Source organism: Cryptomeria japonica, chromosome 8 (assembly GCF_030272615.1).
Source record: "Cryptomeria japonica chromosome 8, Sugi_1.0, whole genome shotgun sequence".
Classification (NCBI taxonomy): domain Eukaryota; kingdom Viridiplantae; phylum Streptophyta; class Pinopsida; order Cupressales; family Cupressaceae; genus Cryptomeria; species Cryptomeria japonica.
Window position 1 is genome coordinate 144,152,971 of NC_081412.1, and position 16,955 is coordinate 144,169,925.

The window sequence follows — 16,955 nt, forward strand, 5'->3', positions numbered from 1 at the left end:
GAGTATAGCCCATTAAGGACCTCCACATCAACCTTGAAAGAAGGGATAAAACGGAATGCCGGATTCAGATAATAAGCTGTTGCATGGATGGGCCTATGAAGCTGATGATGCCATCTCCTATCAATGATCTCCCAAATGGGACCGTACTTGCTCTCATCTCCTCCATAGACGAATTTGATGCCCTCCTTCGCCCTGTCCGTGCCCTCATATATATAGCCCATTGCAGGCTTTTCTCCATCTGCAATTCGCAACAAAACCACCAAGGGCTTAACAAACTGCAAAATTGAAAATATTGTATAATTTAGAAAAATGAGCAAATAAGAGAATACATATAATAAGTTATAAAACATGAAGTTAAATTGTAGAATTTATAAAAAAATTACCTTCACTATCTCATCACAAGGGACCCAAAAGTCTTGCTCATAAAAAATGCAGTCTGCCATATCTTTCCCTGCAGGGGTGGTAGCATAGGATGAGGAAGACCACTCCTCACCAACAATCATACGTCTCAAGGCAGACTTAGACCTAAGCATGGACTGCAATGTGAGGAAGTTTGTGGCAAATCTTGTGATTCCTGGATGAGCTAACTCTTTCTGCTCTGTGTATTGTCTCATAAGAGCCAACACCCATGAATCATTATATACAAATTTGCACACATTTCTTGCCCTTTCTATACATCTCTTGACCCATGGGATTTTTCCAATATCCTCCAACATGAGGTCAATGCAATGAGCAACACATGGAGTCCAAACTATAGATGGGTGCCTCTCCATCAATAGCCTACTTGCAGCAACATAATTTGTTACATTGTAAATTGTAATTAATGGAGGTACAAACTACAAGATAGTAATTAATTTGCAAACAAAATTAGTTTGTAATCAAAAGTTTATTCGCAACAACATAATTTGCTGCATTGTCGGTCACCACCTGTACCACGTTCTCCTCACCCACCTCATCAATCACCTCCTCTATCTGCTCACATAAGTAGGTGGCATTCTTGCAATGGGCGGAGGCATCAATGGACTTGATGAAAACGGTGCCCCTTGAAATAAAAAAATAAAGCTAGGTCAATGATCATTCAATAAACCATTAGATAAAAAATAAAAAATTAAAGACTATATGAAACTAAAATTAATCAATCACCTGCGGAAGAAACAAGAAAATTAAGGAGAGTTCTATTTCTCCTATCCGTCCAACCATCAGTCATGATGGTGCAACCTTTAGTGCTCCATATCTGGCGTTGTTCATCTAAATCCTTCTTCACATCATCCACCATTTGAGACAAAATGGGTCCGCTCAAATCACTCTCACTAGGGGCTTTGAACCCCGCCCCGCATATGGTAAGGGCATCAACCATTTCTTGCCAATAAGGAGACCTGTCGCAAATAAACTCAATGAGATAAGTTAAGTACAAAAATTCAATGAGATAAGTTAAGTACAAAAATTCAATGAGATAAGTTAAGTATAAAAATTAAAACAATCAAACATAAAAGTTATAAAACATTCACCTGGCTGCAAAGAATGGAATACTGCTGTAGGTCCAAAACCTGCCAACTGCCATTTTAGCAGCATCATGGACCTCCTTGTTCCAACCCATGCCCTCAAGCGACTGTTGGGACCCAGAAGTAGTGCGAGGCACAAAGAAGGAATCCAACCTAGATTTAGGAATCCTAGGTCCAATGCTAACACTCCCACTACAACTACTAGTGCTAGGAGCATGAGAAGTGGCGGTGGCACTGCCACTGATAGAAGTAGAAGCGGAAGCACTAGTAGTAGCAAACTAAGTGGGACGATATGAAGGTAAGGAAGAAGGGCCTCCAACACAACCTAACTGTGTCCCTCTTCCTAAATTTGCCTCTATCCCAATGGCCGCTCGATCCTCCTTTTGTTTCTTTTTCCTTTCAATTTCCTCAACCATTACATAACATTCACGTACGGCCTCAGGGAGTGCTTTTAGGCATGGTTCGGCATCATGTCCACGCACACCAGCAATATGGTATTTCAGTCTATATATACCTCCATGGAATATTGTTTTGCAAAATGTACATTTTGTTTGCCCCTTTCCTTGCCCTGGAAAATCCTCATGATATTTCCAAGCAGGGTCCTTTCTAATGGGGGGTCTAGAAGTTGAAGTAGACATTTTAGGATAGTTTTGTGAAACTTGAAGTTGAGGCAAATAATAAAGTGAAGTTTGCTGCAATAAAACATTACAAATACAAAATAAAATTAATACATACATTCAAAAAAACTAAAGTAGGGTTTGTCAAACCCTACTTTTAAAAAAAAGAAATTTACAAACCCTACATAGTACAACTACAACTACATACTACATGCTACATACAAACATACAAAAGATTTTGGAAGAAAATGTAAAACTTTCAAAATAAATGAATAGAAAATGGAATTTTTGCATACAAGAAACAAAATAATCTTCAAAAAAACAATCTAACCTCTTACAACAAGCTTGAAATGAGCTGCAAACTCTTCCTATCCAACTCTTGATGCACCAAATCCAAGCACAATGCAGCTCCAATGTGTGACAAATTGAAGAAAACTTGAGCTTCCTCCTTGCTGGTTTTTTTTCCATGCACCCTTGTTTTTCTTCCCAACTCACTTTACTCCTACTTTTGCAAGTGAATGAAATGAAGTTCACTTTTAGGGATAGGAGATAATTAACAAAAAAAAACGGATTTGAAAAAGCATTTAAAACTGTTTTTTTTTGGTCTTTTTTGAAGCTAGATGCCGATCGAGTTTGGGGCTGGGGACTCGCCGAGTTTGGCGAGTTCATGCCAAACTTGCCAACTCGGCTTTGGCAAGTTTGCTCGCTAGACTCGGACTCCGAGTCCGAGTCTGAGAGACTCGGACTCCGAGTCCGAGTCCGAGAGACTCGGCGAGCATGGCTTGGACTCGGACTTGCCGAGTTTGGCGAGTTTGTGGCGAGTCCCGTTTCTTTGGTTAAAAGTAACACTGTAAATTGGCAAAAGGGGTTTTCCTGTTCAATGGGCCCTTGGCATATCGTGCCAAAAGCCTGGACAGGCAATCTATTTGCAATGCACTCCCAACTGAACTAAATGTCTAAGGGGTTTGGCTGGTCTCACTTGATTCTACCACATTTATTACAATTTCATTACCCAAATCAAGGCCTTCATTGCCACTCAAGTAACTTATGTTGACTCTGAAAATAAATACAACAGCAACAATTGTTTTAATGCATCATAGCACCTTTCAAGTGCAAAAAACAAACAACATATTTGTTGAATTGTTTAGGGTATTATAAGTGACAGAAAAACAGCAGGATTGGTATCCATTATGTGTAAAAAAAAACAGCAGTATTTTGAAGTATAAAAGAATTAAAAAAATATTAGAACATAGAAGCATTAAATCAGTTAAAATATCAAGGTTTAAACAATTTTGTGGTGGGAATAATAATTGCAACTTTTTCGTTGTTCAATCACAAAAAAGAAATGTCAATTATTATTGAATTAAGTTCAATCATGATGTTTTATTCATTCAACTTGTGGCTTTTGTTGACAAGTAGTTAAACAATGTAGACTAAACAAAACAAAACGAGAAAAAAAGCCTGTTACAAATGATAAATAACAAAAAATCTCAAGTCAATGTGAAAATACATTCCTGGCAAATAAAACACTTAAATTTCAAAGAGGATAAACAAGACTGGTTTTCTGGTCTGCAGCACAGAAGAACAAGTTGTATAAAAACAGGGCACTGAATGAAAATCCATCTCCATTGAATTCAATTTTTTTGACGATGGATGAAATGGCAGCTTTGTAATTGGCAATGAACCCACAACAAACCCAGGGTTGACCTGGACCCGTACTCATACCAGAATTGAATTTCTGCAATATGTGGGCCTAATAGAAGAACCTGGTAACTTAGCAAATGACAAATGATGAAAACATAAAACGAATAGGATTTTTACTTTTGGGTGTTAAAAAAGCAAATGTTTTAGGTTGAAGAGCTTTCTGGCCCTCCCTCCCACTCCCAAATGATCTAGGGTTTTTTGGCTGTTTTAAATAGCAAATATTTTAGGTTTGGGTCCTTGTGGGCAAACCCCCATATATGCTCTAGGGTTTTGGGGTATTAAATTGCAAATGTTTTAGGTTTGGATCCTTGTGGGTGTTAGAGATTTTGTCATTGATGTCAAGTGATTTTTGTCAAGCCTATGTTATTCAAGCTAGAGGATTACTCATAGTAATATTCGGTTGAGTTTGAAGTGCTTTTTGAGCTGCTGTTTATTCATTAGATCTTATTTTTGCTTGAGCTGCCTGAGGTGCATGACTGGTTGCTTGAGGTGGTTGCCTACCTGGTTGAGCTAGTTGTCTACTGGCTTGAGGTGCTTGGGTGTGTGGTTGAGCTGTGTGTATGCCTCCTTGAGCTGCCTGAGTGTCTGCATCAGCTGGGTGTGCATCTACTTGGCATTTGTCAGCTGCTACACAGCCTCTTATGCCACATCATGCTTCCTTGTGGGATCCGATTTTTCCTTGAGCGGTACTTCTTAAAGTCCATTAATGTGGGAGATTCCAAATAACTTACGGCAGACTCCTAATATGACAGATTCCTCTCTTTATGGTTGCCGTTATTTGTTTTACGTGGCTGGGTGTTGTTTTTGGTAAGGCCACGATTTCTTTTCAAAATCATGGGAGTGGAGGCTTTAGTTTTTGGTGCCTTCATGGAATTTGTGTTTCAGTTTTGGCAGAGCACGATGGTGGGGAATTAATTTTTCGAATCATTTTTCTTTGAAAATTCTATGGGCTTCAGCGATTTTGTGTGTGCCGTTAATTTAAAAAAAAAGCATGCTTGTTTTTTGGTGACTCGGACTTGGTTGGGTATTATGGTTCGTGGTGGAGGAATTATCGAGCTTATTAATCTTTTATTGGAGCCGTTTTTGTAGTAACGTCTTTCTATCCATGGGGGTGGTGATAGAATTTGTGCGGGATATACTTGTGAAGTCGGAAATATATTAAAAATACGAACTGAGAAAGAAAATTTTCTGCGCTGTGCGTTTGACCAGGCTGGACGTGGAAATCGTGGGCAGTACATTAGTGGCCAAATATTCAAAGTGCCTCATTTATTTTTCTGAGTTACTTGATGGCGGTCTTGATGAATATAGGGAGTTCATTTCTTCTGTATGGGGTCGATTTTATTTTTGCTGCTATAATTTCTCATTGCGGGTCAATTTTTCTGATGAAGTCGTGTGTGTGCTGAACATTCAACGGAGTAGGAATTATTGAGTTTGACAGGTCTTATTCCGCAGTGGGAGTGGGTATTAAAGACTTGTTGTGATTAATAAGTAAGTTTTTCACACATGCTGGGTAGCTGTGCGGTTATGACAAGAGTCTAAGAAAAGCTTTTTGGGAGCATATTTGAGAGCCATTGGGGACTCGGTTTCAATAAAGAGCTATGATTTTGACTGAGTGTTGAGTGTTACCTTAGACATAGATTGATCTAATGGCAGAATATGATTTTTAGTTTGAAAGTGAAAGTTGGATTATAAAGAACTAAGTGGAGGTCATAGTATACACAACGATATTAATACTTCTCTGGGCCACAGTTTTTAAAAAAAGCTATGACTTTGAATGTTTTTGAATGTTCTCTTCAGATTTAGTATGATATGTCTTCAGTATATCAAAAGAGGTGAAAAAAATTATAGGTTGAATTGAACAGGTATAGTGTGGTAGTTGTTTGAAGTGAACTGGTTTAAAGAGCTTTAAGAGGTGGTGTTACTGAAGAGCTGGATGTTACTGAAAATACTTTTGAGGTTGCTGTTATTGTATTTTGCTTCGGAGTTCTGTTGATTAAAGGTGGTGATTTCTTTTGCTGTGAGGTTGGTGCCTTTGTTGTAATCTCAGTTGGTGCTCTCCTTTAAGTTTTTGCCTTGTAATCTGGGTTGGTGCCCATTTGGAGTTTACAAAAGATTTTGGGTGCTGTGGTTTTTGTACCCGAAAGGTTTTCCATGAGAAATTCTGTGTTCTTGTTTCATGTTGTGCTTACATCTGTATGTCTAAGTCTTAAATGATTTCTTGTCCCCCCCTTTCTCAGTGTTTCCTGTGCGCTTCTCAGTGGGCCCCCATTAATGCTTTCAAAAGTGCTTGGTTGGGGATGTTTTGATGTCCTTGAGATGATAGGAATGTTGGGGTGTAGGACATTCCTAATTTTATCACACAACATTGACATTGTTGCTCTTCCATGGATGTTTATAGGTTTTCCAAACTGTTTTTTTTTTTTTTCGCTCGGTAATATATTATATTTTTTTGAAAATAAAAAAGAGAGACTTACAAATCATAATAACATCTTACCCAAAGTTTCTGATTTTTCAGAAAAAGCAACTCATATCACTACGAAACATCATTACAAAATCTCCCACCAAACTTGCCTACTACAGTCATCAACAAAGAACTACCAACCCGAATACATCACAATCCAACTAACTGACAAAAAACTATAGAAATAGATAACCAAATCAAACAAAAACCACTCCAAAAATTGTGAGCTCTCCTATGTCGCCTACCTGCCACCACCCCTGCATCTCGAACCTCTGCCACCTTCGGCTTTCTTGGGTGCAGCACCTCCTCGGTACCTCATTTGCTTCTGCCTTAGCAATTGCAATAACCGCATCAAGCTCTTTAATTTCAACCACCATCTTTAATGCATCCCAACCATGCCTCGCTTCCTCTCTGCAACAAATCTTACACATTCCCCTCGTCCACCAAAGGAAGGGATACAAACCTGCGTGTCCACCTCCCACACCCACCTCCAAGCCCTCCTGCACTTCAAACTCGACACCCGGCTCTGCCCATTCCAGGAAAGAATCCATCCCAATCAGAAAGTCCTCATGTACTATCATCTCCATCACCCGTCTCACCGTCGCTGTAGATTCTCCCAACTCCAAACCCCAAGCCATTATAAGTGAAAAAACATCCATCTTCGTTTTATACCTGTGTTTTATTAGGTTGAATGCACCCCCCACCACTATAGCAACACTTTGGGCCAATAATTCGTCTGAAAACCTAAACATTCCCCTCAATTTTGTAATGGTTACATCCCCATTAAAAGGGTATAATTGCTTCTTACTTCACAACATAAAATTTGCTTCCATTTGAACACCCTACACCGCTTCACCACCTCCCAGTTCTGGCCCGTTATTCTTCTGCAAAAACCCTCCGCTGAATTCGGCTTCCTTCGCAATGAAGCCTTAGAGACGGTGTGAACAGTTTAAAATGCAAATGCACTCTACTCGGGTGCCATCATTAAAACATCTTCATTTCTTAAAAGATTGTCACCCTTTGCCATCACCTCTTTGTCCTCCGTACTTAACTCAACTCCACTATCATTAATGACAAATTCCCACTTCCTCCTCAAAAAACACATGCCGAAAGTCCCCCACTCTTAACTCACCGATCAACTCAAATGTCATAGCCCATTTGGAAAGTATATCCGCCTCTACATTCCCTATACGCCTTACATGGCTTATTTGAAACTCATCAAAAGAATTTAGTTCTTCAATAATATTGTAAATCCAACCTTGCAAATGCCATACCTCTATCCCCCCCTTCATTAATGCTTGTATAACAATCAATGAGTCTCCCTCTAGATGCAATTTTCTAGCTCCCAATTGTTTACTCATCCTGACAGCTAACAAAGCTGCTGACGCTTCTGCTAAATTATTTGTTCCTTCCTCCAGCTTTTGAGCTCCTAAAGCTACTATCTCACCCTTCCAATCCCTCACAATGACCCCTGCCCCTGATGGTCTCGAATTGCCTTTTAAGCACCGTCAAAATTCACTTTCCACCATCCCTCCAAAGGTCTCTCCCACACAGCACTAGAAGAACAACCACTGCTAGTTTGAACCCAACTATACTCCTTAACGGGCCTAGGTTTTCCAAACTGTTGATCTTCATTCCATACAACAAGTTTGCCAATGTATTTAATGCTGCATACTTGTTTTTCAGACATGTTTGGATGCATTATGTTCATCACTGTTATAACATGGCAACCAATACTTCCATAGGACATTGTCTTGTTGATATCTGATATGGCTTCCAACTCTTCACACTGTTTCAAATTGATTTTCCCCGGCCATCTATGTTTCATGCACTTAGGGAGAAACATAAAGTTTCTTCTTTTGTTCAGACACTACAAAACTCACAACAAAGTTGTTTTTATTTCGGTTGAAACTCAGTGTAAGCATAGGCTCTTCACGATCGATATCACTTAAACATAGTTTGAGATATGTACGTGAAAGTAAATGGGCTGAATGTAATATTTTGAGTTTAGTTATGAATCATTTAAATTAAGTGTTAAGAATCTCTCTTTATGCACGTCATCAAACGTCCAACTTTTAACCTTAACTAATTATAAAAAAGAATGTGCATAACATTAATTACAATACATTGGATGCTAGGGCTGTTATGAAGTTAACCAATGTCCTTTCCAGTGTGATCTCTTACAATGCTAGTGAACACTCTTAGAGTGTTCTTGGATGATAAGGCCATATCTTTCATAAAGGACTCAATATTAAATACCATTTATTCTGAAAAAAATAAACAAGACAATTTCTTTGAGTGATGATAGTCATCACATTGGAGTAGAGTTATGTTCAGTAAAGCTTGTATATATAAAGTACAAACTAAGATGCCTCCCTCTTCTCTTAAGAAAAACCCATCCAAAATTGATAGTGATCAAATGCCAATGTCAAAGTTTCTTATAGTTTTATGTAAATACATGTGGGTATGTATGTTCCCTATGGAGGAGTAAAACTTTGTGAAAATTGCCATTCTTGCCATTCTTGCCATTCATTTCAATTGTTTCTTGTGGTTCTTGGTCTTACAATGCAGCTTCACAAGGTAGCACCAAGGTTCGACATGTTGAATATTATTAGAATTTAGAAATATCCATATTATGCTTTATAAATGCTATGTAACTAAATATTATGATACCTATAAATCCCCCTAAATTTCTATAGTTCCTTTAATGGTCTAATGATTATTAGATTGTATACTTTTTAATCAAAGAGTAGATGAATCCATGGTTGGAAAACCTAGCGAGTACTTATGAGTTTCCAAATTGTGCGAGCAACTTGTGGATTTACTCACGTTGCCTATAAAAAGAACTTATCGTAAAGCTGGAAACATGGGTTGAACTGGATTTACTCACGTTGCCTATAAAAATAACTTATCGTAAGATCGTGGCAAAAATCGCCAAAAATTGTGATGTAGACAAAAAAGGTGAAAACGTGGGTCGAACTTGGGGAAAAACATTAGTCAAATGCAAGAGAAAAGCAGTCACATGGACAAAATGTGATTTTGAGGGCGATAGTTGCAAAATCAATCTTACATTTGACCCTATGCATGAACAACGATTTTTGCAGCTTTCTAGTTCTAGGTATGTTTCGATTTTTTTTCCCCTTTTTTAAAAACAATTAGTATTTAAAATTAGTATTAGAATTTTACGATTTACCCATTCAAGAAAATTTCACTTTCAACCTTGGGAAGGATAAAAAAAAATTGTGTCAATTTTAAAATGCCATAATAAATGGTGAATTCAATTTTTTCTGAATAAAACAATAAATCAAGAAGAAAAATGGTAATGGTTTGGTATAATTGTACACTTGTATTTACAAACAGAGAAACATTTACTCAAATACTTTTAAACATCTATTTATGTAGCATAAATTTTTAAAAAATATAAGTTCCTTTTACTTCAACTATGAGACCACTACAATTCTCAGACATGTATTATTCAAACTCTCTTCAAGACCATAATCACTAAATCCATGTGCCAAAGTTGTCTAATTTTTTTACTATGTTAAATTATCCATGTGACAAAGTTGTGTAAGTTTTCTACTATGTTAAATGTTTTTTTTTGATAGGTAAAACATATTTTATTAATAATAGAATAAGTAACAAGATTACAAAATATGCTAATAACAACTACCCGAACACCACCCCGAACCAATAGAGGAAACCACCCAAAACAGAGCAACCACCCATAGGGGATAATGAGATACAACATTGAACAACCCCTGAGCCCAACAATGAACAGGAATATAGAAACAAAGGAGCACCCCCAGATGCCAAACACTACAATTCAAAATTAACTACAACTTGGGAACAACACAAAATATAAACAACACCTGTCTACACGACCCACAATGCTCCAAAAAAAGCCACCACCGCCTTAAGCATCTCGCATAGTTGAAGAGGAAGCCACCACCCTATCACCTCCACTAGTAGAAGCACCCACCACCTTTGTCACCTTAGACCACTTTGCACTCTTTGAACCTGGTGGACACCCACGCTTCCTCTTCGCCATCACCTGCAGCTCAACTTCGATTTGCAAAGCCACTTCCATCTCTTCTTGACGAGCACGATTTTCCATTGTATGCAAGTGGTTTTTGATTCCCCCTAGCCCAATTTGGGCCACCGCTTGACATACTTCTTTTCTTGATCCGCTCCCCATAAGAAGAAGGGGCGCAGAGGGGGAATTGCCTCCCCAACATGCAGCCAATAGCCACCAAGCACCACAAAGCCTTCGCTTGGTCGAGCAAGTGTCATGAATGACACCAGGCCCAAACACCACTCCTCCTGAACACATAGTGAGACCAACCAAAAATCCTCATCCTTTGAACACAATTCCAAGCACCATGCCATGAACATGGAGGCAATGTTGGCATTAGTTCTATATCTGCAAATCGCATTCAAAAATGATTCGCCAAGCACAATGGTCACCCAATGCATGAACTCCTCATCTTTGAATTTGAATACTTGCTTGAGCCAGTTCACAATTACTTTGCCCCAGAAAGCCACCATGGGCTTGAGAATTTGCAAATAAAAATTGGCTTGCATTGTTATACACCACCTTCGGCTTTGCACCTTGAGAACAGGAAGCAGTAAAGGAATAGGACTTTAATTTCTCCCACAAGCCACATAAAGCACTACATTAGCCTAGCCACCAAGCCCACTATACACACAGTTCAAAGCACAAATGGTGGCAATCCACCACGAGTTATTAATAACTAATGGTATGCCCTATTGGTGTGCGTTTTATGACCCATCTAACACAGAATAAAATGTCCAAGGACACTATATCACCAAAATCACTACGTATGCTAAGATTGCATGAAGATCACACGGCGACTCCAAGGTTTATATGTGCGAACAAGCGGCTTTGTGTTGGATATAGCTTCCTTGGTGATGTTTGCTGAAACTGCAAGGGAACTTACACTTAACTTACATGTTTCACAAATGAGAACTTAGACAGATTTGACAATAGAGTTCATCTTTTTGGGATTTTCAATCTTGGATTCCAAAAGAAACTGAAAAAGGGGACTAAGGGTTGAGAAATTCTATTCTAACCTAGGAAATTCAAGAGATGACGTTGATTAAGGTAAAATGAACCACACTTTGGTTCGCCAATTTAAACAACTTAACAAAGCAGGTGCAATCTTCAAGGGTTTTGTGCTTATGATTTTCATATCCAGAATAACTACCATCAATTTGAACAATATTTATCTAGATTGAACTTAAGCATCTACAAAATGAGCTTAGGCTAACTTTGCACAATAAATAGAAATCATCTATTTATCAAAAGTATGAGCAGACATATTTCACCGTAATCAACACTTATCAAATCTTGCATTCCTCTAATAACTCTAAACAAATTCTATTCTATTTGTTGAAGAAATTGGAAACCATGCAAACTACTTAGACAATATATATTTCAAAGCCAATAAACACATATGAAACTTTATTTTCAGAGTAGTTTATCGCAACAATCTCACAAAAACCTCACACTCTCAAATGAGAGGATGAAGTCTTATATAGGCACCATAAAAAAAATGAACGATCGAGATCAAACAATGATCGAAGGCCTAGATTAAAACAACAAAGTCCTAATTAGGGTTTCTAAATTTGAGCAAATGAAAGCAAGTCAAGTGTCACTCGATGCTATCTCAAGGAGAATGCACCCACTTTCCTTTTCGGTGGCAGCATATTCAATGAATCTAGACATGAGAGGACCCACCTCTCCCATGGTGACATGTGGCAAGTTGCCCACTCTGTACTCAACCATATCCAATTTATCTGTACATGTGGCAAAGGTACTTTCCCAATAAGCAGCCCGTGTTAGGAAATTTCCATTAATGAACAAAAGACTTGATGCCTTAGCCAAATTTTGCTTGAGAATTGGCCCTGTGGAATTTAGGAAATTCTCCTAAGTTTTGATTTTCAAATTTTCTGCCCTCATATCATTTTCTTACACAACATCTTGCTCAAGCACCTCAGCTGCTAGTAGCAAAATTTTATCTTGAATTCCTTTGACCACCTTCTCTACTTCAGCACAATCAACTTCTATTTTCCTCAGGGATTCAACTCTTGTTGTTAGCGCAAAATACCAGGTATTGAAGTTATAGGCATCTCTTGCTTCAATCACGCCTCCATCAATCAAATCTTGCTTGGTAAGTCCTCTTATTGCCTTTAAGCATGGAATTATCTTATTTTGAATATTGTGAAGGTCTCTCCAAATTTCGGATATGTCATATATTCTATACAAATATGAAGATGTGAACTCATACGCTGACACCAGGTTCTCCACTAATATGGCAGCCTGCTTGGTTATATCTGAAATCCACCCTTTAGCCTCTCCAAATGTAGTTTTCATATCTTCGAAATCTCTAATGGATTCCTGCGAAAGGGCTAAAGGTGGAGCAACTGGCACCTCTCTCGATCAATGGGATTGATCAGGTGCTGGACATATCTCCTCAAATGTTCATTCTCGGTCTTCATTTTTTCTTTATTTTCAATTTCTTTCGTTAGTCTTTCCTTGATTGTTTTGACAGAATTGTCCAGTTCTTGGACCTCTTGAACCTCAGTAGTTGGGTCCAAGTCAATGGTCGTTATTTCATATTCTTCAGGAGTAATATCCTCCCGTGCTTTGTTGACCTTTGGCACCACCACTTGAATAGATCTGAATCCTGCCTTATCTTTCTGAATCAAGGAAAACTTTCCGGCTCCCTTCTTTTCTACTTTTTTGCTCAATCCAGCTAATAAGAGGCCTGTTGTGTCTTCCCCTTGGTGTATTTCTACAGGCGCCTTAGCTTTCATTCTGTCCCTCAACAAATTAGGAATTGTTGACTGCTCCATGCCATCATCGTTTGGATCATCATCAATTCCCTTAAGTGCTGAAATCATACCATTCAAAAATTCTCCCTCAAGCTCAGTATTGTCCAGCTGTACAATCTCTAGCGGAATGGGTTCCATATTCTGCTCTTCAAAAATAGGAGAGGCAATTCCTATTTCATTCTCAGGTTCATTTTCATCCATCAAAGGCCTGTTTGGGGCCATGGATGAGGCGCTGATGGGAGACTGAGCCTGATTTGGCATCTGTCATTTTTTGGCAATCTCCTCATCTAGCAACCTTCTTTCTTCTTGCCTTGGATGAACTTCTAGTTGTTTCTTTCCTTTTTCTAGAACCCACACTCTCAAGACCCTTAGGATTATGAGACATTTCATTATGGTTTGAGGAAAAAGACTCATCAGCTCCTATCAAATCATATGTGAGGCACATTTCTTGCCTTGAGCACGTTAGTCTTTTGGGCAGCCCACCATTTGGAATATTCAACTACTGGCCTCATTAAATCGCATAAGTTTGCCCTTTCAACATCTGATCAATCTATTGGGGGAAGAGGCTTGTTCTTTATATTTTCATAACATGGTTGCACACGTTCATCATCATGTTCAATTTGATCAGCCACTCGGAAAACCTCAGATGCTTGAATCAATCTCAGTGGTATTCTCGATCACACCCTTTTTCTTATTTCAAAATTATCTGCAGCATTGGCCCAAATTCCAATAATCCTCAAGGTCGGGCCTATGTTCATATCTTATTCCATTTACAAATCCCATATGGTGGAAGGGATCAAAATAGGCCTTCGATTGGAAGAGAGAAAATGGATACCGTTGAATTTCTTTGTCTGCATGTGTTGCAGCCTGGGCGGATGGGCAAGACTCTAACATTTTTCCAATGCTGGAAGGAAAAGGAATTCCGGTCTTTTGCCTGGCCCTTTGAACACTTGTAAAAGTCTCAAGCTGCCTTAAAACTTCCAGCAACACCATCCTATTAGTAGGACACATCGGGAGTTTGTAGGGGCAACGAGTGAACCCTTGGATTCGTAAATATGTGACCCTCGCATATTGGATATACTATTATCCATATTGGCTGATCAACTCTTTGGATTCTTGTCACAATCTTTGGTGTGTGCCCCTTTGTAGAGTCCTTGTAATGTAGATGAGAAAGGCGTCATTAACCTGTTTGAAATGGTATTTTTCCTCCAAGTGTAGTTGCAGGTAGCAATCATACACACTAAATTGATTTTCTTTATTTCCTACCATTCCTCTGCAAACTAGGCCTTTGTACCTATAGTTCCTTGCCAATGAATAAATGATGTACGAACTCATGTAGAATGACCTTGTTTTTTCCAAACCCCTTAGTTGCTCATCAAGACAATCACTTATAATTCTGGCCCAATTTATCATCTTGACGCCAGCGGTAACTTCATGGATGAAATAATACATCCAAGGCTCAAAAGGTGCACCTTGCTGGCTGTCCATGACTCTGTTCAGCAACAAAATGAGATCCCTAAAATCCTCCTTGAAGTATGGTCGGAGAAACTTCTTGGGCATCTTGCCAGAGTGCTGCCTTGGTTTTTCCAACTATAATTTGTTGATGTTTGTTTCATATTCTTCAGTATGGTCTTCATACATTTTGGTGGCCTCCTCCTTAGTTTTGTAGACAGTTCCGTGATATTTTGGAATGCCAAAGGCCTCCCTTATGGAAATCTCTCCTAGGTTCGCTAGCAGTCTCCCATCCGGGGCCACAATTTCTCTTTCCAAAGCATTGTAATGTTTGGCACACTCGACAATCAATTCACTGAACTGGACTGCTAGGAGAAATCCAGCTGCTTGGATGATCCCATTCCTCATCATTCTCCTTGCAATGGGTGTAGGCAATTGTCTATCTAGTTCATGCATTCTCTTTTTAAATTCTCCGAGGTCAATGTTCGCTTGGAACTTCTAATTTCTAACGTTGCAAAGTATTACTAGTTTGTTGATATAGAGTGTTGGAATGGGATTCACTAGTAAACATGCAAACTAAGAATATAACCCATTCATATCAATCCACATTAAGGAAATGACCAGTAGACCCAACTACAAACATATTGGTAGGGTTGGACACAATGGTTGGTAGTTTCTTTGTTAGGAATGGATGCAATTGAATAATATAGAATGATTAAATTCAAAGACTAGGGCTACTGATGCAAACTTTAGATTAATAAGCATAAATAGTATGCTATAGACCAGATATGGAACGGGAATCAGAAAGGAACCCGTGTCTGCAACTTGAGCCTGAAAGTGTTGGACTATGTGGCTAGGTGACCTAGTCCTGCAGGTGTCTGATGCAAATATCGGAAACAAATTTGGGTTTAAGATGTCTCTCTGAATATCTACCTGAAATTTTGTTGGAAAAGTGTCAGACTGTGTGGCTAAGCCACAGTGTCCAGGGTTTTCTACTTCAAAATCTGGTTCTCTTTGTCTTAGATTGCACTTTTTGAATTTATATTCTCTCTGTTAAACCTGTAACCTGCACACACGAGAGGAAAAAAGTTGTTGGGTTGATAGGGGTTTGCCTAAGTCAAACCTTGGATTTGGAATTAACTCTATTTGATGAATGAATAGAAAAAAAGGCTTACCCTTGCAGGTAGAGGCTAGATCTGGAATTAAATGCTAAATTGAAATGTTATACCTTCCTTTATGAATCTCCTTTTCCTTGAAGTCTTCATAAAAAAGGTTGATGTTGCCATGTAGGAACTCATGCATGTCTTCACATAAATTTGATTATGGATGCCATCTTGAATGCTTGAAAATCTGAATACTTGACCTCTCCTTCACCACTTTAATGATGCTTGATTGCCTTCTCAATTGGAATTGAAATGCTCTTGAGGAATTGTAATTGAGAGATGTTTCAAATGAGGGGATAAGACTTACTTTTATACTTAACCTCATGAAATGTGTTGAAAATTACGAAGAAAGCTGACATCAGGTATCATTTCTTGCTCAACTTTTTCCGACCGTTGAAGGATTCAAATTTGGGCCCATTTGGCCCGAACTGGGGCACTAGGCGCCCTAGTCTAGTCCTTTTGGATTGGGCAAAGGTCAAGAAGCAAGGAGAGGAAGTAGAGACCTCAGATTTGGCACTGGTTTGATCTAAATCAGGCATATTCAGGGCATAGAAGGCAAGAAACACTAAAGTGAGACCCAAATGAGCATGCAATTGTATGAGGATGCAATTTACGACACTACAATTGACTCCCTTGAAGCAGATGTTTGTGAATCAAACATGCGTAGACTTAACTTAATCAAAGAAGGCTGATGGAGAAAGGATCACAAAAATAATTTTTGATGGTGATTTTGCGACTAGAGCTATAAAAATTGTCAAGGTAACTTCAACTTAATTTAATTTTCAAGTTGAATCCTTTATTTTTAAACTTTAGAAGTATTTTGTTTCACTGTAAGTTGTAATTTAAATTTGCTTCTACTTTGTATTTTGTAGGTAGCTGAGCCATCGGTGAGGGTTTTGTGCTTGGTGGAGAAAAATGTAATGAGATATTTATGAGGCGATGAATTGGGCCAAAGAGGCCATCCAAAACTATCACATGGGGGATGCAAATAGCTTTGCCCCTATTTGGGAGATCATTAATTGGAGCTGGAACAATGAACTCCACCAACCCATTCGTGCAATGGGTTACTATCTCAACCCCAAGTTCTTCTTTGATAGCTTCATGGATTCTAATGGGGAGGTTATGGAGGGCCTATCCACATTTATTGAAAGGATGACACGTACAGGTACATTTTAGGCTAGCCCTCCGAATTTTGTCGCAA

At 38.7% G+C, this 16,955-nt stretch overlaps 2 protein-coding genes across 4 annotated transcripts in view; one reads left to right on the forward strand and one right to left on the reverse strand.

Annotated features, from left to right (window-relative positions):
* LOC131032293 (thioredoxin reductase NTRC) overlaps positions 1-16,955 on the forward strand; it is a 220,249-nt gene that overhangs the window by 56,081 nt on the left and 147,213 nt on the right. The gene's annotated exons all lie outside the window — the stretch shown is intronic.
* On the reverse strand, positions 975-1,625 carry LOC131032294 (uncharacterized). The gene is made up of 2 exons (XM_057963228.2): positions 1,509-1,625; positions 975-1,376 (listed from the first exon to the last, which is right to left on the reverse strand). The coding sequence occupies exons 1-2, from the start codon at positions 1,595-1,597 to the stop codon at positions 1,136-1,138; spliced, it is 330 nt and encodes a 109-aa protein (XP_057819211.1). The 5' UTR covers positions 1,598-1,625; the 3' UTR covers positions 975-1,135.

Bases quoted from the DNA above. Each gene is read 5' to 3' on its own strand.
- LOC131032294 (XM_057963228.2), bottom strand. From the start codon at position 1,597: ATGGGTTGGAACAAGGAGGTCCATGATGCTGCTAAAATGGCAGTTGGC. The intron at 1,377-1,508 runs GTGAATGTTTTA...TATTTGCGACAG, and splicing joins ATTCCATTCTTTGCAGCCAG to GTCTCCTTATTGGCAAGAAA.